Source organism: Larus michahellis, chromosome 2, assembly GCF_964199755.1.
Source record: "Larus michahellis chromosome 2, bLarMic1.1, whole genome shotgun sequence".
Lineage (NCBI taxonomy): Eukaryota > Metazoa > Chordata > Aves > Charadriiformes > Laridae > Larus > Larus michahellis.
In genome coordinates this window covers 103950289-103975861 of record NC_133897.1, presented here as the reverse complement: position 1 = coordinate 103975861, position 25573 = coordinate 103950289, and the positions used below count along the sequence as shown (strand labels likewise).

General features: G+C 42.7%; 2 protein-coding genes across 2 annotated transcripts; one reads left to right on the top strand and one right to left on the bottom strand.

Moving 5' to 3' along the window:
- Window positions 1-4265: 4265 nt before the first annotated feature.
- Window positions 4266-5983, bottom strand: ALG2 (ALG2 alpha-1,3/1,6-mannosyltransferase). The gene is made up of 2 exons (XM_074573592.1): window positions 5600-5983; window positions 4266-5193 (listed from the first exon to the last, which is right to left on the bottom strand). The coding sequence occupies exons 1-2, from the start codon at window positions 5924-5926 to the stop codon at window positions 4291-4293; spliced, it is 1230 nt and encodes a 409-aa protein (XP_074429693.1). The 5' UTR covers window positions 5927-5983; the 3' UTR covers window positions 4266-4290.
- A 246-nt stretch (window positions 5984-6229) lies between these two features.
- SEC61B (SEC61 translocon subunit beta) lies at window positions 6230-11908 on the top strand. The gene is made up of 4 exons (XM_074576480.1): window positions 6230-6362; window positions 6466-6563; window positions 6784-6885; window positions 11574-11908. Exons 1-4 carry the CDS (start codon window positions 6360-6362, stop codon window positions 11659-11661), a joined length of 291 nt encoding a protein of 96 aa, XP_074432581.1. The 5' UTR covers window positions 6230-6359; the 3' UTR covers window positions 11662-11908.
- Window positions 11909-25573: the final 13665 nt, after the last annotated feature.

Below are 25573 nucleotides of genomic sequence, written 5' to 3'. Positions count from 1 at the left end.
CCATCCTTGGTTCCTGTCTTGTTCTCCATTGTGCAAGAGTCTTGCTCTTGCTGCTCCCTGGTGGTTAGCTCAGGCCTTCTCAGGCTCTGAGCTGAGTACCATGGATCCTGGCCCTCAGACTAAGCCAGGGCTTGCCCACATAGCCTCCCTGCAGCTAGGTGTCATAAGACTTGACCCCATGACCACCCTGCAGTTTCTGTTCCAACCCCAAGCCCCACATGGAACTGTGATCAGTATGCAGAGGCAGATCACAGCCCTGTAGGCTTCTCTAACCTCCCCTCAACCCAAGCTGACACCCCCTGCCCACCAACTCCTTTAGCACCTTTTGGAAGCATCTAGGCTTTGTCATGCTCCAAATCTGCAGCCCTCAAGGAGCATCTTAAGCACAATCTGGTACATGGGTTGATCTGCCCCTCTACCTCCACTGCCAGTGCCACGTGTTTTTTGTCAAAAAGAAGTCTGGGGATTTCTGGCCCTTGATGTAAAGAGCCTGGCAACTTTAGGTGGCTTCAGTCTACCTGGAATCCTCATGCCAGCAGTTGGAGTCCACCTGGCACCCCAGGAACTCAACCCTGTGGTGTTGAAAAGAGCAAATGATGGGCTTGATGTGGAGCCACTATTGCACAAGTGACTCGGGCCTTCCCTGGCATAGTCTGTGTGCCTGTTGAGCATCAGACAACATGAAGATGTCAAGAATGCCACTAATAATAGTTATCAAGCAGGCTGTGCAGGACTCCACTAACAAAATGATGGAAGGTGCTCAGAGCACAGAAGAGGCCAAATTGTATCACAAGATCCTCATAGTGTCTGTATCTGGTTCAGAAAGCAGCTTTCCACTCCCTCCCTTCTAGCATGCAGGGACTCCAGAGTTTCTTAGAATTTGCCAATTTAAACCTGTTTTACAGTATCATGGTTCCTATAACAGCACGTACTTGGAAGGGGCCTCACTTTCTATGGGCATATGAAGAACACACAGCTGCTGAGGAACTGAAATGGGCATTTATCAGAGCATGCCTCACAGTCCTGCCCAGGCCCTGGCTGGCGTTTTATTGTGGAAGCAGATGCTTCTGTGTCATAAGGGCCATACTCTCCCAGAAGCTGGCCCAAAGCAGGACCCAGGATCCTATGTCTATTTCTCTAGGCAGCTTACCCTCATTGAGAGGAATATGACCTCTGGGACAAGCAATTCCTGAAAATCAAAGCTGCCTCTGAGGAGTGGTAGCACATTCTTGAGGTAGCAGAAGAACCAACAGTGGTGTTGACCTACCACCAGGACCTGGAATACAATTGAGGGATGAATTGCTTCTCTCCTCACCTTGTCAGACAGGCTTTTCTTTTTCCACACTTTGTTAACTGTGCATTCGTCATTAACTTTGGTTTCCAACCCAAAAGTCTGCCAGCCACAGCAGCTGCCTCATATGTACCTGCACCAAGGGACTGTCAGAGCAGAGGGTTTGTTGGTGCAACTGACAACAGTTGCCATTTCCACCACAGTAAAAGCAATCCACTTTTCTCCATCTGTGTTCTCATTCTTGGGATGTGGGGTGAGGTAGATGGTGCCTATGTCCATGGCCTCTTCCTCTGGGGATTGTAAGGAAGGTAGAGCAAAACGTGGTGGAGGTCTGCATATGGTCTTTCTGGTAGAGACAGGTGCTTCTCCAATGATAGGCCTGTCTGACAGGCTGCTCCTGGCTCTGGGGTAAGCCAGTCCTAGCCATCTCATTTTTGAGGGCCTCAGACAGCCCTAGTCTTTAGAGGGACAGAAGGGCTTGCTCTTCACACAGTTTCCACAATAAACTCCATTAATTGAATTGTGTAGTTACTGGACAACTACTTCCCCTGCTGGAGCTCCAGCAAGAGAGTTTTGCACAGTCGCCATGCCCCCAAAACTGCTCCAAATCACTGGATAAGTCATCAGGTTTTGGAGCATAGAGCCATTGCCTTCCGCGTGGTCCAAATCCGCTGTTGGGTTGCCCCGACAGCTGGGAGATCATTACTCCTGAGCATCTAATGTTCCTTGGGATATACAGCCTCCGGATAGGTTGCAAAGATTAGCCGCATCTGACTAGTGAATCCAGATCCCATTGTCCAAATTCCCACTGAATGGTTCTAGAAGTTGAGGAGCAAGAGAGTTGCTGAAGCAGCCTGAAAGGCTATGCCACACCTCTCCATAGCTTCCCGCAGGAATTTGGGGTTAACCTGCAGCTGATGGGCAGCCTGAAGGCCAGGTTCTGTGACAGTCAGCTCAGGGCTTGAGATGGCCCAAGCTACCTGTCAGGAAACAGCAAGACTAGGGCTGCTCTGCAAGAGATAACAGTCAAAAGCTGAAAGAGATCACACCACGGGACAGCAATCTCACCAACCAGGGCACAGCACCCATGCAGGGCAGCCTGGTGACAGTAACAGATTCTATTGACAGTCCAGTGATAGCCAGGTAAATGTGAGATGGCAGGTGAACTCCCAAGTGCAACCCATGAAATCCACTCAACAGGAGCTGCAGGGCATAGGGCTAGGCACACACCTGCCAGCAACCCAGCTCGGAAAAGGTGTGGAGGCCAAGGCTTGAGCATCAATGGAGCTATCGCTGCAGCTACACTGGCAAGTGTGCACGGACGTGCACCTTAGGCTCCAGGTTAACTCCAGTGCAATGTGGAGAGAACTTAACATAAGCTAAGCAGCCACGGGAATGAGCTCCAACCATCTTGCCCCTTTCTAACTGGAGCTTAAAGCCTACACATCTTGAAGGTATTAACGTCAATGACCACAGATAATTTTCACACTCTCCCGTTCCTTCAGTTGGTCATTGCTACACTCATGCTGAAAAAGCTGCACAAACATTTAGGAAAACTTTAATGCAGGAACGGGCAAGAGAGATGATAGATTCAGGCTTGCCAGTTCTTCTGGCATGGACACAAATGTTGGAAATAGGGCCTGAGAGACCACCCACTCCCAACCCACAATGAATAACCATCATAGCACCCATCTTCCTGATTAAAGACAAGGACAGACTTTGCTTGTGGATTTGTGTTTGTTTTACTTTAAATAAGGCTTATACTGTGACCTGGGTTGCAGTCCTAAACCACAGAACAGCCGGTTTCCTGTTGTGAAGTATTAAATGTGAAAATGCCTGAGACTATCTTAAATACAAATTGCAGAATTCAGACTACAAATTGTATAGATAAAACTGTATTTCGAAGAATGAGGAAACCGTATAGTTACTCAATCCATTTTAAGACTGCATAGATTGTGTTATTGGAAACCAAACAGAACAATCAACTAATAAAGATGCACTAAAAAGAGAGGTAGATAAAAGCATCACATATTCCTTGCCCAAACATAGGTATTATACTTGAAAAAAAGGAAGTCTAATTACTCTCAGTGTGCGGTCACTGCATTAGAAGTGTCCCCCAGATAAACTATTCAGTAAAGTTATACCGAAAAGTTACCACCAAAACAGGCAAAATGAAATGTCTTTACAGCCTGCTCCGGATTAGCGCCTTTCTTAAAGGTGTGCTGTCATTTAGAACAAAACATTAAATAAAGGGGATATCATTTAAGTCTCCACAAACCGGAAACTCTCAAATTAAAATTACATCCTTAAGCACTGCAGATATCTGCATAGACAAAGAATTTCAGCACTAACGTTTTTGCCTGAAGTAGTCTGATGTCCTTGGTTTTATTTTAGTTTCAGCTTCCTCCTGCTGACATACCTGTACGCTTGTTTACGACACCCGGTGTGACTACATGATGCAATTTAAGAAGTACAGTAGAAGGTCGATCATTTTAAAACCATACCATTCACATCCTTAACAGTGATGGCTTTTTTTAAACATGCAATTGGACTGCGCAATTCTCTCCATACTTTAACTAAGATGGCTCTTTTACTTAAAACTTACTGATGAACATTTCAAATACATAAAGTTGTCCTTGTCTTAGCTGTACAAATCCACATTCTGTAAAATGAGTCAGCCATAACGTACAGTATTAAAAGTATAATGTGGAATAATTTCCCAGTAAGTTACTGCCATTTAACTATGCATTCTTCCAAGGCACAGTACAGAAAAGAACTCCTACAATGGTGGATCAGCCTACCACATGAAAATTTTAACCTTTTAATGAGACAGTGGAACATATTTTGCTCATTCTTTGTATTGAGTGACATAAGGCAGCACAAGAAGCATAACAAGGAAATTCAGATATCCTGGGTTCTTCATCATAGTCACAATAAATACTGTTCCCCTATAAAAATGAGAGATACAAAGCTGTAAAATATAAAATGGGAATATAATTTTATTGTGTTAATCTACATATGTATTGGTACAGCTGTTCTGTGAACACTTCTGAGGAAAATTTTTCCATAACTCTGGCTCTCCCAGCTGCTCCCATTGTGTCCTTTAAGAGAGGATCTCTCACAATTTTTTCCATGGCCTCAGAGAATTGCGTTGGCAGAGGATCACACAAAAATCCTGTAACATTATGCAAGACTGATTCTAAAGGACCGCCTGAATTAACCGCAATAACTGGACATCTCATATACATTGCCTCCAGAGGAACAATGCCAAAATGTTCATTGCTCGGTGTGTAAAGCACACATACAGAGTTACTAAAAAGAGAGATTTTCTGTTCATCTGAGAATGATCTCAGAAAAGTGACGTGGTCACTAACATTAAGCTTGGCTGCAAGTGTCCTCAGCTCTTCGTAGTGCTCCACATTTTCCAGAACTCGTTTATCATAACCACCTGCCATAACTAGGTGAACTTCACTCCACTCATGAGCATCAAGTCTTCCTTGAAGCTCATGCAAAGCTTCAAGAGCCAATGCTAGATTCTTTTTTCTCTCATATCTATTAATGGAAAGAAACAAGAACTTTTTCTTTTTGGGTATCAGGTCAGCTATGTCTGTAGGAACTACTGTTTCAAAGCTACTGATGTTGAGCGATGGGTAGAGGACATCTGGGTTTATGTGAGATAAAGACTTAAATGTGTCCTTGAACACTCTGGCAGTGAACTTGCTGTTCACGACAATGCAGTCTGCCATGCCAGTCGTGTACTCTTCCAGCCAGTCCAGTGGTAATCTGTAGATGCGCTTCAGGAGAGATTCTCTCTTGGTCAGAAGCTGGTCAGGAAAGTGACAGTAGAACAAAACCTTCTTGCGGGTTCTGGCCAGCCTAAGCACGGGAATGCAAGCAGACACCTAGCACAACCAGGAGAGACAGGACAAGAAGGGGCATTTGTCATTTGTGTTAGTGACAGTGGTGCCTACACGTGATTTCAAAGACACGGCCCGAGAGCCGGCGCTTTGCAAGCCAACTGCCTCCTCCCCCTCCCCTCCACAAGCGCATCAAGCTGAACTCCCTCCCCCAGGGCCTCTTGCTACGACTCCAATTTCCTTCCTCGCCTCGGCCTGCGACACCGCCAAAACCCCCTTCCCCACCCAGGCCGCACGAAGCCACCGAACTTCCCCACACGGAGCCGGGAGGGCAGCCCAAGCGGCGGCGGCGGCGGCTCCCCCAGCTGCCCCGGAGCCTGCCAGCACCCCCCGCCTCCCCTCCGGCCTCCCCCCGCCGCAGCAGCGGGGCGGCAAACGGCGGCAGCGGCACCTGGTCGCAGACGAAGGCGTCGGCCGACTCGTCGCTGAGGAGCAGGACGTAGAGGGCCACGAAGGCCATGCGCAGGGCGGCGCACAGGGCATGCCCGCGGCCCCACAGGCTGCGGGGCAGCCAACTCCCGCACCGCCGCACCACCAGCTCCCGCGTCTCGGCGAAGCAGCGGGCCGGGTCGTAGTGCGCCGTCCAGATCTGCACCCGGCAGCCCCGCGCCTGCAGCGCCAGCGCCGCGTCCACCACCAGCCGCTCCGCGCCGCCCAGACCCAGGTCCGGGTGCAGGAACAGCACGGACGGGCCCTCCCCGCCCGCCTCCGCCGCCATGGCTGCTGCGGCGGGGGACCGACCGCCGGCCACGTCCCGGGCAGCAGCGCGCAGGCGCGGCCCGGCAGCCCTCCCCACCGGACACGTCAGCCCTCTCCCGGGCCTTCCCCTTTGCCACACCCTCCGGGCGGCCCACGGCGCTGCCCGACACCTCCTCCCGCGCCTCCCCCGCTCGGCTGCCCCGGCCCGGCCGCTGGTGGGGGAGTGAAGGGGAGCGAGGCGTCATGCGGAGGGGGCTCCCTCGGAAAGCGGCCGCTGGAGGGAGGTGGGGGGGGAAGAGCGGCCGGCGCTGCTCAGGCATGGTGCCGGGCAGCCTCCAGGCCCCGGGAGGCGCGGCGCGGGGCGGGGCCTGCTGCGGGTAGAGACGTGGCCGGAGCGGCCGTAGAGGATCGTGTGTGAGGCCGTGCCGACCCTCCGAGCCAGCGCCGCCGCCATGGTGAGGTTCTGCCCTGGGCAGGGGGTGGCTGAGGTGCTCCCTCTCCGTCCGGCTGTGTCCGCCGCCTCACACCCCCTGCCGGTTCTCTTCTCTCTCTCCCCAGCCCGGGCCCAACCCCAGTGCCACTAGCGTCGGCTCCTCCGGCCGCTCCCCCAGCAAGGCCGTGGCTCCCCGAGCGGCCGGCTCCACCGTCCGGCAGAGGTACGTGCGGGCAGGGCGCCGGTGGGGCTGTCTCCTCACTCTTCCGTGCACCTGGCTGTAGCCCCGGGCGGTGCTGTGCTAGCCACCGTGCTTGCCTGGCTGCACAGGCTGGTGTCCTCAAGCGTCCTGCCTCTGCAGAGTCTCTTGGGGTGGTTAGTGCTGGAAGCTGGCAGGCTGCTAATGTGTTTCCGTCTTTCTTTCATGCCGTTGTCCCCTAAAGGAAGAACGCCAGCTGTGGGACAAGAAGTGCAGGCCGCGCCACTTCCACGGGTACCGGTGGGATGTGGCGGTTCTACACTGAGGACTCTCCAGGGCTCAAAGTGTAAGTTGGATATGTGGGTGGTGGCAGGCATGGGGCTGTGTATTTCACCTACTTATGTAATCTTTCAGTCTTTGAATGGAGAGGTCGATGTTCTGGTCTGCATGGGGAAACACGCTGAACTGATAGCTTCTTGGATAGATTTGGGATGAAACGTTTTATTTAATTTATAAACCTGTAGAGGTGGTTTCTAAAGTTACAGTGGCTTAAAAAAGGTAGGTACAAGTTATATTTTGTAATTGGCTAGACTTACCTTAAGTGGTCTTTGAAGACTGCAAGCAATCCTTTTGAAGTTGGAAAAGATTACTTGTCACAGTGAATTTAGGCATCTATGTGCATGTTTTTTATCTTTTTTTAATTAAGCTTTTGTTTTTTCTATATTAATGGATATGTTGTGATCTAGCCCCCACTTAAAAACATAACTGGTATGCCCCATGCTTGCAGAATCTCAGGTGTTTTTATTAAAAAGCTAAAGCTAAATTATTTTAGCTAAGCTTGCAAAGTGAATAGCATTCTGATACCTCGTAGATCTCTGTTTTTACAAGGTGAACATTCTAAGATTGTGGTCAAATATCTGGTGGTAGTATCCCTTAAGCTGTAAAGAGACCCTAAGTTTTTACTTTTGGCCAGTTGGAATCACTCAGATCAGTTTCCCAAAGAAACCTTGCAGCCTAATACTTGGGTAACAAAGGTGAAAGGTGTATCTCAGCTGGTGGGTGCATGCTAAGTCATACCCTGAGTGGGATTTTGTACTTCTTGTAGAGTTATACTTGTTCTCACCGGGCTTAAGAGATTCAAGGCACTCAGGGATGTCCCTATTGCTTCTGTTTTCTAGAATCCATTTCTGGTTTATTTTGGATCCCTTTAAGAGGGCTGCTACCAGCTGCATGAACAAAAAATTTGGGGGAGGGCTGGTGGTAGTCTAGTTAGTGATTGTTCCGTGAGTAATCCTTCCTCTGAAGTTGTCTTAGGTGTTTTCATTTTCATGTGCTTGAAGCTTTAAAAAACAAAAACTATACAGCAAACCACCAAAGTAGTGGTGTTCTGCTGCTGCAGGTCTTGCGTTCTCCATTCTGAATCCAGAGAGGAGACAAGGCAAGAAGATGACAATGAGCGACAACAGTGTTCTAGAGCAAATAAGTGCAGATAGGCAAGGCAATTATTTTCTGTGTTGTTTGGTCTACTAAAGCTCAATTTAAAAAAAAAAAAAAAAAACAAACAACAAATTGAGAAAAAAGAGAAGTGTTCTACCATTATGTAGATATTTTTTTCAATAGACTTGTGATACAAGCTGTCAAAACAGCTTTACCAAGTTTCCTTGTGAATCCTTTGGTTTCACTTTTGATGTTGAATGGCCACTCAGTTGTTCTAATCTTCAGTACAAGTAGGTCAGTATGTAGATTTTCCCTTCTCTTTAGGTTGCAACACAGTGGCTCCCAATTTTAAGGTCTTGGAACCCTGGGAGCGTTATTTTTGCAAGCTACTGTGGGTAGCTGTGTGGACAGGCTTTTAATGGAAGAAACAAATCTGTAAAAGCGAGTTGGTTTTACACCTGCATGTTATACGTAATGTTTTCTGAACTATGGCTTGGGAGCAACTTTCTTGCTTACAGCTTTCCGTGTATTTTTCTACATATGTTTTTTCCATAGCAACCAGTCGTTATGATCTCTGTCCTATCCAATAGGCTTAAAAATGAAAATGGGTTATAGAGGGGTTGTGGCTGCCTCAGTAAAGTGCTCATCAGCCAAAGTTCTTTCTAAAAATGGTTGTGATCACTACTGCATAAAGCAATGTAAAAGCTTAGCCTGGTGGTGGGTTTGGGTTTTTTTTTGTATTTTCTTTTCTGATGTTGTTTAAAAGATGATCTCTTAAAATTACTGTGAAAAAATACATAAAAACAACTGAGACGAGGTTATTTCATGCTAGCTATGATCAGGAGAATTCCACGCTAGATCAGAAGTTTTGTATTTTATATTGTGCATAATCATACCTCTGGTGCTTCAGGTATTTAGTTTCTGTGCTCAGCATCAGAAATAATAAATATGTTGAATAAGCAAGTTTGGTTCGTCTCTGTAAAGTTCATTCATCTGTAGTACAGGGTGCTACAAAATATATATATGTGTCTTTAAAAACGCTGTTAGCAAAAGAGTGCTGTGGGGGATCTGGTTGAGAGTGGGATATGATATTTTTCTCTTTCAAACTCAGATCGAGCATCACGTACTTTGAAAAGAAGACTAAACCCAAACATGTTGCTCTTTCTATGGCACTTGGTACCTGTGGTTCCTGTGTCTTGTCTTGAACTTTCTTGCTTAAAGAGATGTAGGCGTTGTTTCCTGTGGAGTCATGACTGAGAGTCAAATTGGGCTTGTGGTATTCTTACCTGAAATGAAAGCCCTCGAAACCAAAAGTAGTTTAGAGAGGAGATATTGCTTTATTCGATGTCGGGTGCTAGGGGGAAAACCCACAAATCTAGCACGCCTTAGGGGGGATGTTCACTAATTATTTATACACAAAATATTCTCATTATCCCACCTACCTAATACATAACTCTACCTAGATTTACATATTCATTAGGATGACTGAATAGTCTTTTGGCCCGTGCATATCAAATTTTGCTGCATCGGCAAAACACTCCTGCGCAAGCGTGAGTGTCTCAGTGGTCATTTGGGTAAGGAGACCCTTCCGCACATTATCCTTTTGAGGTATTGAGTCATCTCAGGACAGTAACAGTTTGCTGTAAGTTTGCCAACTTCTTGAAGATAGTAAGGATGTTCTTTGAAGTAGCCATAACTCTATCCTACATACTTGACGTACAGAAGAGCCCTGAAGTGATTAACTACTTCTGGTTGTCTCCTCATTATCACTATCTGTAACATCAGCTCAGTGAATATTTTTACACAGTAAGAAAGTCAGTAATTAGCTATTTTCTCACACAGTAAGAAGGTTAGTAGGAAACAACTATTTTAGAAACAAAGCGGAGGCCTGTCTTTGGTAACAGTATAACATGCAGCCTTATGAAAGACATTCTGAGAATGCACAATGTGAAATCTTTAGAAGTGAGGTGCTTGAATTGGTTTTCTTATGCATTTATTTATTTAAACTGTGTGGTGGGCTGAGGAGATTCAGGTGTATAGAGGAGAATTGCAGGGTTTCAGCAGGTTGCCTGTCTTTAGGACTGGAGGAAATGCGATACACAGGTCAGTATGGGAAAGCTGATTGTTCTGTAGGAGAATCAATGTCATCTTAATTTTTTAAAAAAACCCACCAAGCACACAAACAGTCCTCCCTGTTCATTTCCATGTTGCTCTGTTCTGGTTAGCGGTGCTCATCTTTTCCTGCGTGCCTTCGGCGAAGAGTAGCATACATATTACTACTACTAAAAGCTCAAATGAATTAAATAGTAATTCAGGTAAAGTGTAAGGACTTTGTGCACCTGATATCATCATGATTTATATTATGTAGGACATAAACTTCAAATATGTATAAAACACTGAGGATTGAGAAGTGCATTCTGTTGCTTAGTGAAAGGTATCCCTTGATAGGTGTTACTTATGTAGTTACTGTGTGTGTAGGCTTTTTTTATTGTGCATGTTTTGTCATTGTTGTTTGCAAAATGCTTTATGTCTGTGTTCAGGGTTCTCCATACCCAAGTAAGTCTAAGTATGATAGACAATAATTGAGTTTTAAAACTCAATGTAAGATTATAGTTATAGACATTTGAAGTATATGGACCATGATCTCATAGAATAATATGTTAGTAAATTGTTTCGGTACATTTTCAGTTTCCTTTTTACTTTATTTAAGTAACACTTACCTGCTTATAAACCTGGGGGGTGATCCAGGCTGGATAACAGAATTCATGGTGTTTCTCCCAATAGCAGGTTGAAAATCAGAAATGAGATGGTATGAAGTAAGTGCTATGAAGCAGTGTTGAGTGCATGTAACTGTGTAATAGTGTGTATAATTGTTGTGTCTCAGAACAGTGTGAAACAGCTGATTTAGTCTCTCAACACGCACCCTAAGATTAAACTGTTTTTTAAGAACATCACTATACAATTTCTAAAGAATGTGAAAAAGTGGGAAGGAAAAAAGTTAAGAAATTGTTGATTTATGCATTTTAGGTAATGATTTAATAATGGAGTTAACTTTGACATTCTGTGTATCGTTTTCAAGAAAACAGAAATACCCGTCTCTCACCCACTGCTGCCATCGTCTTCAAGTGAAATAAAACCTCTGAATAAACAGTTAATGTGAATTTTATGCCAAAATTTTACTAGCCGCTAGAGGACTCTGTTGGTTTTTGTATCTGACTACATCTCTGTTCAGCTGGCTATCTGAGTAGTAAATAGAGATGATAATTTTCTGGAGATTGTTTTCACAATGATGAGTAATGATGAGCCATTAATTACTTTTCAAATAAGTGCAGGGCTTTTGTTGTTATATTGTGCTTTATAGTTATGTAACATTTAGGGTGTGCAAAACTGTATCTTTAAAACGTGGGGCAGCAGCTGGTTTTGGTAGAGATGGCTGACTCATTTCTGTGTACTTTAAGGTGTTTCTATGGGAATGGAATAAGAGTTTTCTCGTACAATTGCTTATGAACTGATGAGTTCATTTGGCTGATAATGACTGGCCTTTGGACAAAGCAGACTTTTTTTTATGTTAATGCAATTTTTTTTCTTTATTTTTAGTGGGCCTGTTCCAGTTTTGGTCATGAGTCTTCTTTTTATTGCTTCTGTGTTTATGCTGCACATCTGGGGTAAATACACTCGTTCATAGACTCATCTGCCAACTTAAAGCATACATCTTGGACCAAAAATATGGTGGATCCTGGTTGTTCTTGGAGAGAGACTGGGGAAGCTTCCTATCACCTCTTGAAGTCCTGTCAGCTTTGGCTCTAATATCGAATTAATTTCTCAGTTTGCTATTTGGGCAGGTTTAAAGTCTGTCATGGGTCATTTTATATTTGTATCTGTATACTTAGAATACAGGTATTGCAATAAAAGTTGTATATGGAAAATAGAAACAGTCTTAACTGTATTTTTTCCTCCTATTCCAACATACCACAACTAAGATGTTATCCTTGTGGTTTTCATAGATAACAATATTTCTGAGTAAATGCCATTTGACATTTCAAATCAGATTCTTCTATATTGTACACTGCTATATAATTTTATGCCAGAAGATCTTTTTTTTTGTAAATGGAAAAGGCAAAATCAGGTGCACAAGCATGCAAAGGTGACAGACGTGTTTGTTGAAATAAAACTGACGTACAGTAGCCGAGCTTGTCATGTTCTTCTCTTAAGTCCAGAAAAATACCTGGATTTATTTCCTAAATGCAAGTTAAACTTTACTTAGTGCTCATTATACATAAAAGCATATAAGTATGCTTGTTTTTCAAACTGCACTTGAGGAACAACATGAACCGGTACCCAACAGATTTTTAAAATAATAATTGCTTGGCTGTCAAAGACATGTTTCTTCTACAGGTCCAGACTCTTTCCAGGAGACTTAGGGAGGAAAATGGAATGGGAGGACTGGAAAAGCAATGGCCGCATTTTAAATAACAGGACACGCAAACGGGCTGAGATACAGTTAAGTGGCTCTTCATATAATCACTCCAGTTTCCTTGTGGGTGATGTTCTTTATTTTCCTTTTGAACAGTCAGAGAGCTCTTATCTTTTTAAAGGTAGATCCATATTGGTACATTGCTGTTTCTGGTGTTTCTCACTGCTGATGTGGTCTTGAGATTCATATAACCAAATCAGGCCTTTACGTACAGTTGGATATAATTATTTCAGCCTGTTGTTCATGTTATGATTCCTGTTTGAATATCAGCTTGTAATGGGAAAATAATATTCTTGGTTACGCAGCGCGATACAAGTGTTGACTGCTGACACGTAGACGCAGCCTCTCTTACACACTACCTTGCTTTAAAGCAATTCTTAAAGTAGCATTACTTCTGAAAAGAAGAAACTTCAGAACAAAAGCAAGAGTAAGGAATGTGGTCTCAGAGCTGTAAGGAAGATTGCTTCGAGCTGTGCTTATGCCATGATACCTAGTGTAAATGTAGAGGGAAAGATAGAAGACTTGGAGCAGAAACTGAAAATTGTCTTACAAAATGTAATGGTAGGAGGGTTATGTTTGCAGAGGATTGAAAGTTGAGGAACAGGGAATTCTGGTGACTCAAAGGCAGTGCGGTAGCAGAATACACTAAAGCATTGGAAATGGAGCCAAATAAATCACGTATCAAAGGGAAAAGGATTCACAAATCACTCACTGCTGTGCATATGGAAGGGAAGTAAAAACACAAGGGAAAGTAAAACAAATAGGGGGATTATCTCACCTCTTAAATAGGAGATCCTTCTCTCCGCCTTTTGAAGAGATTTAATCTCTTATTAAATGCTTTGCCTCACAAGAAAATAAAATCTGTATGTTCAGTGATTTCATTTAAGGCAAGAAAGAAAATGCTAAGAAAAGACCAAATGCAAGGCAGTTGTTCTACTGACCATGTGGACTGTGCAGCAGACTGTGCTGCTGACTTAATTCGTGGTACTCAAAGGGAAAGGAGTAATGGATAACACTAATATCTAAGTATGTAACCTCTTTTTTTTCACTCTTGATGATACAGTTTCCTAACAAAACAGGAAGCAACTTTATTGGAACCACTTGCGGTCCCTAAAAGCAGTTTTGCCACATCAAATAATTCCATTTAAAGCTTTCCATATTTTTGCTTGTCTGGTATCTTCCTGCTTCTAAAGACCAAAATCAGCTACGAACTCAGAAAAACAAAAGGGCTGGGGGAAAGGCTTACTGCTGTACAGCCTAGATTTAATTCAACTGAGTATAAAAATGTTGACTATTTCGACAGTGCTGCCTTGATTAAATATTTTGTTTTCTAGAATGACCTGTATCATAGATTTTTGCGTACACTGCCAAAGAGTCTAATGTCTTTAGTTTTGCAAAAATTACATCTCACCCCTTCTTGGCTTTATATTTTAGGAGTGTAAGCTTTCCTATGGTTTAAAAAATCATGCTGCTTTAATTCATTAAATAAATGATACTTTAGTTGTATGCATTTAGCTGAAACATCCATAGCTTTGTTTGATGTTCCTTGTACACGATAAAAAGACAGATTTCTCTATCCTATGTTTTCAATTTGTGATCATTTTAATGATTAGTGTGAAAGTGTTAGATACTCATGCTCATGTTTTTATCATTTTGTGTACATGAGTTGTAGTGGATTCTTGCAATCAATATTTATTGAAACTTCAGCTTCGCAGAAATACAGATAAAGAAATGCAGGTTGCAAAGACTTACCAGAAGACTAACAATGAATGTGAAATTCTTTTGGGCCTGGGTGAATAAAATATGTCCAGGCTGATAAACAGTAGCTAATCTGTAATACAGAAAACTTGCCTTTCAGTAATAGGTGGAAAAGAAGAAAGGATGGTCACTTGCAAAGCTTCATATTAGACAACTAGGAATTAGGAGGACTGGATTTTTATGCCAACTTGTATGTGACTGAAATACAAGCTTGGCTGAGCTGACTGTTAGAAATTGTAAATATATCTTTATAGTCTACTTAAGTGCTACAGAAGGCTCTAGGTCCACAAAGATCTTTACTTTGTCTCCTTAACAGTAAAGATTCAGGAAACCTGGAAGAACTTATATTTCCGTAGAAGATATGATGGAATATTTTATTCTTGACTTAAAAAAAAAAAAATATTTGCAACTTCAGGCTCCATTATTGCTCAAGTGAAGAAGAGGTTTTATAAGGAGGTGGTCCTGTTGTACATGAGTACATTTGTGTCTTTCTAGCTTTCCCTCCCTCCCCCAGCAATAGATCTGAGCATGTGAGCCAACTTCAGCCTGGTTTAAGAGAGGAGTAGAAGCCAAAAGACACTGTTCTTGAGGGTTGAATGGAACAGGTAGCTGGTGGAAGAGGAAGACTGTAGAAGCTCCCTCTGAGCAAAAGACTCTCGCTTTTAACTTGTTATCTAGGGAGAACAGGGGCAGAGCTAGACTTCCTAAATGTCTTCATGATGGGAAAAGCTTTACTCTCTGCTCTTGCACCTTTTTGCTCACTGGAGTCAGTCACTCACAAGCTGTAGATCTGTAGGAATGGGAACTCATTAGTTCTGATGTTTCAGAGCTACCTTTTACTTCTGCTGTCTGTGTAGAAGCCAGCTCTACTACACAAAAACAATCCTTTTTTTTTTTTTTTTCCACCCTCTAGGCTTCACAATTTACTGGTATCCAGTTGGTTACATCCAGGCCAACCTTTCTTGTAGTGTGGACATAGCATGTGAACTCTGATCTTTTGCCATCATGTCATGATAAATACTGTGCCTCTGGTAGTCACTCACAATGTTTCTCTTTCTTGAAGGGACCAAGGGGAAGGGCAGTTGTTCAAGTGCATAATTCATGACTGTTCCATACATCCACAGCTCTTTTGGAGCAGGATTATTTTTTTTAAATTTTATCACATCAGGCTGTGAATTTACCCTCCAAGAAGAACCTGTCAGCTCTTTCCAATGTCTCATCTACCTCCAGCTGTTTCTTAAGCTCTGTGAACCTAACAGATATAACATAAACTAGTGTAAGCTCTCTTCAGTACTGTTCACAGAAAGTTATAACGCGTTTTCTACAGGCATATATATATTTATCTGTACAGATACATGCATGCACTTGTATATGGTTGCTTTATCAATTTAGAAATGCAAAAGGATGCGTCTCTGAAAATGTAAGATGGTACGCCCTTATTAGCCTGTACCGTGACAGCAATGCAAAGAAGCAAACAGAACAGATGGGGTTCTCTTCCTCAGCTGTGTTGGCCAGAGATGAGTGGATGGTATACTGAGGTCATGTGGTGAGGGCTAAATGATTTTATAAATATATTAATGGATTCTGTGAGGGACTTGGTAGAAAAAATTATCTTTTTTCCTTTTTTTTTTGGCTGGAAAAAGAAGTGCCTCTTCTTTTTTCAAAGGCTAACTTATAAATATACTTCCAGATTTGATAATACGGCACATTTTATATTATAGTATTACTGTTTATATAAATGTGTTTCATAGAAGGCTATGTTTTGTAGACTTGGCATTGTTAGTAATACATTAATAGTATTAATTATTCTTGATTGGGATGTGAGCTATAAGAAGGGACTGTCTACCTTTTGGCTTTTTTTTTATTGAGGGGAAAATTGTATAGCATTTTTGATTTCTGCTTTGATTCAGAACCTGGTGAAAAGAAAGGAAGGTAAAGCAAGAGCAGGTGTGAAGTTACTGAGCACACCTCATCCCTAACACGTATTGTGACCGTTTTCTTTCTTTCCTTCCTTCCTTCCTTCCTTCTATATTCTAGCTGTCTCTCTCTCTTTGGAGACTGACAATTATACTGAATTGTGCCATGGAACAGGATAATGCCCTGATGCAGAGATGTGGCAGGTAGTAACAACAGTGAAGAGAACAGATCCGTTTTACTTATGACAAAATCCAAGTTCAGATGTGAATCACCAGAGATTTGATACCTTTATCTCATATTCAGCTGCAGGTTGCGAATAATTATTCTTGTTTCTTATTTTGAAGGATTTTTTGCACAGCTGCCTTCCAGAATAGTGTGTGCAATTTTTTGACAAACCAGAAATGGAGGAATTTTTTGAAGTTGCACTATCATTTTGTAAACAGAACGAAGCAAAACTTTTCATACGCTGCCCCCTCCAAAGAGCTCTTTGTCTTAATATTAACAAAGTGAAATTCTAGCTAGTTTAGTGTAATTTTTTTCTTTTTTTTTTCTCATTCAAGCATTTATCACTGAGTAAATACACTGACCTGTTTTCCTTCTCTGATACTACAGAGAGATATCAAATATATTTACAAATGCTGCAGAGGTAAGACATTATCTCAGTGAAATTCTTCCAAAATAAAATCAGAACTACATTTACAGTCAGTATGTTCAAGTTCCAGAGGGACTGCATCCCCAACATCTATTAATTATCAAATGCCATTGTGAGGCCTTCTTCCAAGTTTATTAGCTACTGTTCTGATTGTTTTTCCAGTAAGGTAATATGAAAAGAACCTATAACAATGTTGCCTTACATTCCCAAGAGTGGCTGGTGAGTAACGTTACTCCTTCCTTACACAAAGAAAGAGTACACAAGAAAGTGTACTTACCTGCAGTTAGAGTACAGTGTATGTTGTAGTGAGTGGAGGAGAGCGTATGTGTTCTTCACCTCAGGAAGACATCTGTGAGGGAAAAAAACATAACAGCATGATACAAACTGCTGAGAAGTTTGCAAAGGACCAAACTGGAGTGGGAATCTGAACCTGGTGCAGTTGCAGGGCTTGGTAGATCTAGCTTTCTAATTTTGTTCTGTTGTTGTTTCCATGTTCCTTGCTGAAAAGCTTTTATCGCCTTTTTTGGCATTTGGACATTATTTAAAAAAACAAAACAAAACTTTACAGAAAGTTGAAAACCCATGCATGGAGGAACTCACAGTGGTGGATAGTAGAATTAGAGCCTTTGTCTCCTCTGTTCCAGGTGGAATTAAATAATACTAATCTCCCTGCTGTCTGCATGCAAAATGACCTAACAGTAGAATTGCCTTCACTTAATGAGAGAGTTTGTGGAGTGAGATTATCTCCCTGTTTTTGAACAGAAAAAGAACCTCAAAACAGCTGTGGGAAGAAGAAAAATGTTTTTGCTAGTTCTGCTTCCAAGAATATTTTCTACCTCCAAGCTGAAACTATTTCTAACCACTTTCTGCCACATGGCAAACTCAAGAACAGAAGAGCATTAGATAGGGCCTCTTGTCTTGGACCACTGCATGAAGATTGACAACTTTGAGGGGAAAATTTTTCAGTAAAATGACATCTTGCAGCAAACCTTGTATCTCAGTTGCTTGGGCTGTTGTGGCTATGGCAGCCTAGCTTCTCTGAAAAAGCATCTGTGTTCTGCAGAAAGCACAGAGGTCTTTTATTTGTCCTGGTGTCCAAGCAAGGTAGTTCACCTGCAGCTGTTCCATCGTGATATTTAAGGACCACCACTATTTCATCCCGTGATAGCCCTTTCTGACCATTTTTCCTGGCTTTTCTTGAGAATGGGTAACTTGATGAAGTCCTTTTCTCTGTGTGAAGGAACAGAAATCTTGCCTCTCTAAGGTGAGATTTAACTTTAGATTTCCACAATGTGGCTGCTAATAGTCGTGCACCTTTTATAGTCAGTCACTGGTGACAAATCTGCATTTCTAGGGTGTAGTTCTACTAACCTGTTTTAGTGTCAAGTGAAAAGATGCTGTGTAGGTGCCTATTGCTTTAGGCAGTTGAAGAACTGTGGTCAGCAACTCAGAGCAGTTGGAGCATTTGTCAACATTGTAGGTGACAGATTGAGATGAAATCCAAACATACATCCCAGCTGCTGCTGACAGAGTTACTGATCTTTAACTTCATTTTGGTGATGAAATAATCTGAGAGTGTACAGTGGTGATAAAACTCAAAAAAACCCCTACATGGCAGGTCACAGTTATCAACAATGACTTTCCAAAGTTTTAGCAGTACCGTGTTCCTTGAAGAAAAAGTAATTGACAATTCAGGAAAGCACTTAAAAAAGAAAATAAGTCAGTAAATGGTGGTGGGGCATGTTTATTCCATGTGGGTATCACTGAACCATTTCATTTTAACTTGTTTCATGTTGGTTGTGCCAACACAGAGGCTGTCTGCTAGTGCCTTGCCATTGCTCAGCAGCATTTTGTGCTACGTACGGCAACTGAGTCGCCCCTATGCAGTGGGGAAAAAACCAAATTGAATGGATATAAATATTTATTAGTTTTCATCTTGTATCAAAATAATTGCGTAACCAATGAGGAATAAAAAGAAAACCTCCTAGAGAAATGTTAGCAAACTTTGTGTGTGATGGGCTTGACTGTCTCATAGTGAAGCTAATGGGAAAGCTGCTAAGCATCTGTGTGAGGAGGACAAGGCAGTTGTAGGTTTGTGTCAAAAAGGAAAATTAATGCTTTTACTGCTCATTTCCTAAGCTTGCTCTTTACTGTAAACCTGAAATAAATACCCAGGAGCTATACTGGTGATTAAATTCAATTTGATTAGAAAAATAGACCCTCCTTGTACTTAAGGTAAGGAATGAGCTGTAAAACAATGTGCTTCCTCCAAAAGATTGCCTTTTTGATTTATTTTGTTGGTTCTTTGTTTGGTTGTTTGTTGTTGGTTTTTGTTTTTAATATTTGGAGCATTATGGAGACCAGGAACAAGAATATATTTGTTTGAAGTTGCAGTCACTGGGCAGATTGTGAGTTTATGGTATGCGTAGTCTTAATGCTATAATGCTGTCAAAGCCAAGTCCGTGACAAAATTGTGATTCTACACTTCTGAAATACACCACAAGTGACTGATAGAAAGGTTGGCTTCAGGAGTTAGATGATACTTGAACCTGATGACATCAGAAAGTTTTTAGAAATGTGAGTGTGTTGGGAGTTTGACACAACCTTGACATTCAGAAATATTGGGAGTATTTCTGAACTTCTCACAGCCTTTCTTAGCATGTCATGTGATGTGTTCACTCTTTTTCTTCACAGACCAGTAAAACAAGTACTATACCATAATGTTTGGGAATATATCTTTAGCTTGCCCCTGAGGTGGACTTCTGCCCGAATACCAGAGGTAGGTGAGTAGAGCAGAGGTCGCTAGGGATGGCCGTGCATGGAAAGGGTAGGCAGAGCAGCTGTGGGTAGGTGTGCTAGCAACCCTGTGGAATGGAAGGAGGAGGAAGTCAAATGAGGGAAGCAGAAATCACTGCTTCGCCTCCTCCATACCCCACTGGTAGCAGACATGTTGTTTTTATGCTTTTGTTGTCGTCAGACTTCAGCAAACGTATCCAGCACACCCCGAGGACAAATCCCAGTGGTTCCATTCTAGAAGCTCAGCGCTTGTTTCTTCTGACCAAACATACTAGCATTTTGACTTTTTAGTAAGCTGGGTTAAAATATATGTATGTGTATTTGTCGGTATGGTATTAGACTATTTGAGGAACTAGTCAGTTGTGTAACTAGGAAATTCCTCTCACCTCCAGATAAGAGCAGGAGGAAGAAATTGTGAATGCTGCTGACTTGCTTCTGCGCAGCAGGAGAACCTGCCCCGTTAAGTCAGCTTAAGTGCTGTCTTCAGTGAAACTGGTGTTTCAGCACTATGACCTCCTTTTTAGCTTGGTCCCTTGCAGCCCTTCTTTTGCAGCTGTTCCCTCAGGCAGTGGAATAACTGGGTTCCAGTGTAGTTTTACGCTTTGGAGCAATGGGTCTTGAGCCTCAAATGGAGGTGATATGGAGCAACAGCCATAAGCTGTGGTGCATCACACCAGATCTGGCTGTAGTGCAGTATGGCTCCCTCCTTGAGCTCTAAGGTCTGCTGGCAAGGCAACAGAATAAGCTCTCTGGACCTCAAGAACAGTTCTGGTAACAACAGGCAGCCTTCAGAAGTGACTTGGCAGCAAAAAGAAAGATGGGGATAGATGTCCCTTTCTGCTTTCTGAGGGTATAAATAAAGACTGAAAGTTGGTTTTCTTTTAACCTCGCCCCACCCCTTCCAACCTCTGGAATCTGCTTTTCTTCTGCATTAGAAATTAAGGCCTTTTTAGCCAGGCCTTTTCACTGGGGAAGTAGAGAATTTATGAAACCACAAAGTGTTAAGGGAAAATGGAGCAGTTCTGTCCAAAAGGATGACTAGAAGATGGTTTTTTCCTTGGAAAAAAAGGTATTTAGATCAACAGCTAATTAACAACTTGCTGAAGGGTGTTTTCGTGTTCAATAGCCTCAGCTTTTCATGTGTCTACTATGTTCTCAATAAATAGCCATGAAAAGATAAAGATAGAAGGTAGTTTGCCAGAACTTACAGTATATAGTAGACTGAAATAAAATAAGCCACATCTTCCCCCAGAGCATGTTCACATACAAAAAAATAAAAAGCCTTCCTCCTAAACAACAAAGTTAGCACTTATGAGGAGCTATTATAAATTCATGATCTTTTCTAAAAGTAATCTATGAATAAAGACCATTAAATGTAATACTAAAAATATATTTTTATATCAATATGCTTAACTTTCTATAATCTCAAAACAACTTCTTAAAAAATTCTTAATTAAAAAATTTTTGGTTTCTTTTGGTCAAAATTAAAATGAAAAGTAATTGTCAAATGTCAACATTTTCCATTAACTGGAAATTCAAATTGGAACCAGGACTTAACACTAGGTAGCTATGACAATGTGAAATAATATTGGAAATATGGGTATAGGTCATAACAAAATGTATTTTGGAAGGGACTCCTGGACATCTCTGGTCCAGCCCCCTGCTCGCAGCAGGGCAAGCATCAAAGCTCGATCAGGTTGCTCAGGGCCTTGTCCAATTACATTTTGAAAATCTCCAAGGAGGGAGATTTCAGAGTTTCACCGAGTACCTGTCCCTGTGCTTAACCACCCTCTGGTGAAGATTATTTTCTTATATCCAATTAGAAGTTCTCTTGTTTGACCTTGCAGTGATTGCCTCTCATCCTTTTGCTGTGTATTGCTGAGAAGACTCTGGCTCCATCTACTCCCTAGCCTTAGATAGGTGAGGACAGCAGATAGCGTTCCCCTCCTTTGCCCTCTTGAGCTAAACAAACCCAGTTGCCTCTTTCCCTGCATGTCGTGTGCTCCAGCCCCCAAGCATCTAAGCAGCCCTCTCCTAGGTTCTCCAGTTTGTTATTTCTTTTGTACTGGGGGCACAAAACTAGACACAGTATTCCAAACGAGTGTCAAATAAAGGAGTATCTTTAGGATTACTTCCCTCGGCGTGCTCTTTATACATCTTGCTATATGGTTAGCCTTCATCACTGCAAGGGCATGCTGCTGGTTCATGCTCCGCTTGTCCACTGGAACACCGAGGTCCTTTTCTGCAGAGCTGCTGTCTGGTGAGTCAGTCCGTGTCTTATTGCATGGTGTTGCTCCATCCCAGATGCAGGACTTCGCATGTGTGCTTCCTGAACTTTAGGGAGGTTTTGTTGGCCATTTTCTCCATACTGCTAAAGTCCCTTGGATGACAGTGCTATTCTCCAACCTAGCTACCACTTTCTGAAATGCGGTGTCTTCACAAACTTGCTGAATATGCAGATAATGAGACCAATTGCCTTCCTGCCAGGAGCATGAGAACGAGTCTGCATCACTGCAGGTTTACTCTAAGCTGCTGTCCCTGTTTTGCAGCATCCTCACAAAAAACCTGAAATGTCTGGCCTTGTGTGCAAGGCTGGCATTGGGATACTGGATTTCACATAAGAGCAGGCTCTAGCCCCACGCTCTACTTTGCATGGAGGATGCAAGTGAAAACTCAGACATGCTTGAGAGTGCCTTCCCAAAATTCCCTAGGCACTGTTCCCAGGCCTTCTGCTTGTTCATTTCTCACTCACCACCTGTGCATTCAGATCTATCTGCTGGCTCATAAATGGATTTATATAAAGTTCTTACTTCTCAATAGCCTACACCATTTCTGTTATGTGTAGGTCTCCCACAGACCATCCTGGAAGATGCCTACAACATGCACTAGATGGCTGGAGCAACACATAAAAGTTAATTTCTAGTATAATTTCAGTAAAAAAGTGTGCTTTTCTGCATTTCCTCTCAGCATTCGCAGTGATCCCAGTAGAAGGAAGAAAACTTCTAAATATATACTTGCCTTTTATTCTATCTTCCCTTGAACTAACTCTTTGAAAGGAAAAGGGTCTCTAGCAGCACAACTGTAACCATTCTGCCAGGCACTTCTTTGCCAATAAAAAGGGTTCAGTCTCTAGGTTATCTCCCTAAAATGAGTTATTCCAGGTAACTGCCAGTGCTGACCAGCCAGATCCCACATAGTGGCTGAAGTATGGATGTTTTCCAGAAAGTTTGGGTACAGGCGTCTGGATGTTTATACCTGGCTCATCTCTACCATATAGGCATCAAAGCCTAGAGGGAGAAAATAATACCAACGCTGCAAAGTTCTCTTTCCCTGCTCTTGCAGGCAATGCAACGTAAAAGCTTTTTATAAACCAATCGAACTCTGTAATTTAAGATATATAAACTTCCCATGTCTTGTTTGAGAAGTTACACTGAGATAAGTGGAGCCAGTTAGCCACTCCCGATTTTTTTGTGTATGTGCCCACCTTTGTTCATTGCCAGAAAGCACTGCTTTGGTTTCTGCTGGGGAATCTAGTGACATCCTGTCTTTTCCAGGAAAAATATAGCTTGAGATGAAAGTGTTGGGTGGGTCCCACCCTATCACACTTGCTTCTGAAACTGATCTCACAGTATTAGGGGATATGTCGTCTCTGGTGAGACCCCACCTGGAGTACTGCGTGCAGTGCTGGAGTCCTCAGCACAAAAAGGACATGGACCTATGGGAACGGGTCCAGCAGAGGGCCACAAAGATGGTCAGAGGGCTGGAACACCTCTCGTATGAGGACAGGCTGAGAGAGTTGGGGTTGTTCAGCCTGGAGAAGAGAAGGCTCCGGGGAGACCTTATTAGCAGCCTTCTAAAGGGGGCCTACAGGAAAGATGGAGAGGGACTCTTTATCAGAGAGTGTAGCAATAGGATGAGGGGTAACTGTTCTAAACTGAAAGAGGGGAGATTTAGATTAGATATGAGGAAGAAATTCTTTACTGTGAGGGTGGTGAGGCACTGGAACAGGTTGTGGATGCCTCATCCCTGGAAGTGTTCAAGGCCAGGTTGGATGGGGCTTTGAGCAGCCTGGTCTAGTGGGAGGTGTCCCTGCCCAGGGCAGGGGGGTTGGAACTGGGTGATCTTTAAGGTCCCTTCCAACCCAAAGCATTCTATGATTCTATGTTCTTTTGTCACATTAATGAAGAAAGAGTAGTGTTTGTCTCAAGTCAGACTTGCCGAGTTGGGATGAACTCAGTATATATGTTTCCTGTGAGATGTATGCTGTCCTTCCATGAAAACAGTGTGGAAACTGAAGAATTTAATCCTCTCCTCATGGCAATTCAGTGACACAGGCTGGGATAGAATCCAGGATTTCACGTGTCCTTAAATTACAAATAATCCTCTATGTAATGCTGTGCACTTGACATAAATGTGTAAAGTCCATCTAATATGAGTTAGCCCATGCATGAGCTATCAATACTAGGAAATACAGGAGAGTAATGGCACAACATGTCAGTTTACAGCAGAGAGTGTCTATGTCCATTTTTGAGGCCCCTCAGTATAGGAAAGACAGTGATGAACTGGAGCAAATCCATCAGAGGTGGTCGAGGGCTGGAGCACTTCCTCTGTAAAGGGAGGCTGAGGGAACTGAACCTGTGTAGGTCTCCCTGTAGGAGAAGGGGAGGCTTAATAGCAGCCTTCCTATACCTACACATGAAGAAGTTGAAGGCAGGCTTTTCACAGCAAGACATGGCAGGAGGATGGGAAACAATGGGCGTAAGTTGAAACATGAGAGGTTGAATATAAGAAGAAACTTTTCACCACGAGGGCAGTCAGCCATTGGAGCAGGTTGCCCACAGTGATTGTGTAGTCTTGTCCCTCGGGTGTTCTCAGACCTGATGATGGATAAAGCCCTGGGAAGCCTGGTCTGATCTCATAGGTGACCCACCTTTGAGTTGTAGGTAACAAGAGGCTGCACTAGATGACCTTTCAAGGTCTCTTCCAACCTGAATTACCCAATGATTCTTGCAGAGCCTTTCTGACACTTCTGTGTTCTCTGAAACTCAGGATATTTCTGCTGGACAGCAGTTGAGGTAAAGAGCTAAGGGTGAGCAGAACCTCAGTAAAAGCCTACTTCAGATTATCAAAGGTCCTGAAGAGTTTTGGAGAGAAAGAAGATTCTCAGTTTTATGCAGTCTTTGAAGGTTGAATTTTTGATTTACTGAACTGAGTAGAGATAGTTCTATGATATTGGCTAAGAATACAGTATGCACTCCAAATAAGTAAATCACATGTCTGCGGGAATCATCAAAACTGTACATGCTACTCCATCTGGTGGGGAAATCAATAACAACTTCCAGTGTTTAAAGGTGCAGACATTCTCCAATCACAAAGGCAGGATTTTGTCAATCTGTTTTCTATCTGTAACCAAGTGTCCTTGTTTTTCCAATACCTACACTATTTAGGGCAGACAGGAAATCTTAATTAATTGAGGAATTTGGGGTTTTGAAAAATTCTGTAGGTATAATAACTATTTTTTGTCCTGTTTCCTTTTTTCAAGATGAGTAGCCCGAGTCAGTGTGGCTCATGGGTTGCAAAAAAAAAAGACACAGTCATGAAAAATTGAGCCTCCTCTTTTCTACACATTGTAGACTCAGAACATGAGAATGTTTGTCTCCCAGATCTGTTAAAATATCCAGAGCAGATCTTGGAAGTCAGTCTTTGTGATGCAGGAATGCTTTTGGTCTGTTTATAGAGGATGTAGCTCAGTGGTCCCTGAATAACGCCTCTCTACACAACGTCATCAGCTGGAAGCTTCTTCACCAAATTCCTGAATGAATCTGCACCGAGGTAAATGACAATGACAGTGTTGAGGGTGTCTGGAAATAACATGAATCATGTTAGGGTGGAATTAAGATCGCATATATTTTTGGAAGATAATAGGAACAAAGGTCACATTGCTCTTCCATGAGCTATGAGATTCCGTGTCTGATAGTAATTTCTCTCTTGAAATAAGAG

Bases quoted from the DNA above. Each gene is read 5' to 3' on its own strand.
- ALG2 (XM_074573592.1), bottom strand. From the start codon at position 5,926: ATGGCGGCGGAGGCGGGCGGGGAGGGCCCGTCCGTGCTGTTCCTGCAC. The intron at 5,194-5,599 runs GTGCCGCTGCCG...TGGTTGTGCTAG, and splicing joins ACGCCTTCGTCTGCGACCAG to GTGTCTGCTTGCATTCCCGT.
- SEC61B (XM_074576480.1), top strand. The intron at 6,564-6,783 runs GTACGTGCGGGC...TGTCCCCTAAAG, and splicing joins GGCTCCACCGTCCGGCAGAG to GAAGAACGCCAGCTGTGGGA. The intron at 6,886-11,573 runs GTAAGTTGGATA...CTTTATTTTTAG, and splicing joins GACTCTCCAGGGCTCAAAGT to TGGGCCTGTTCCAGTTTTGG.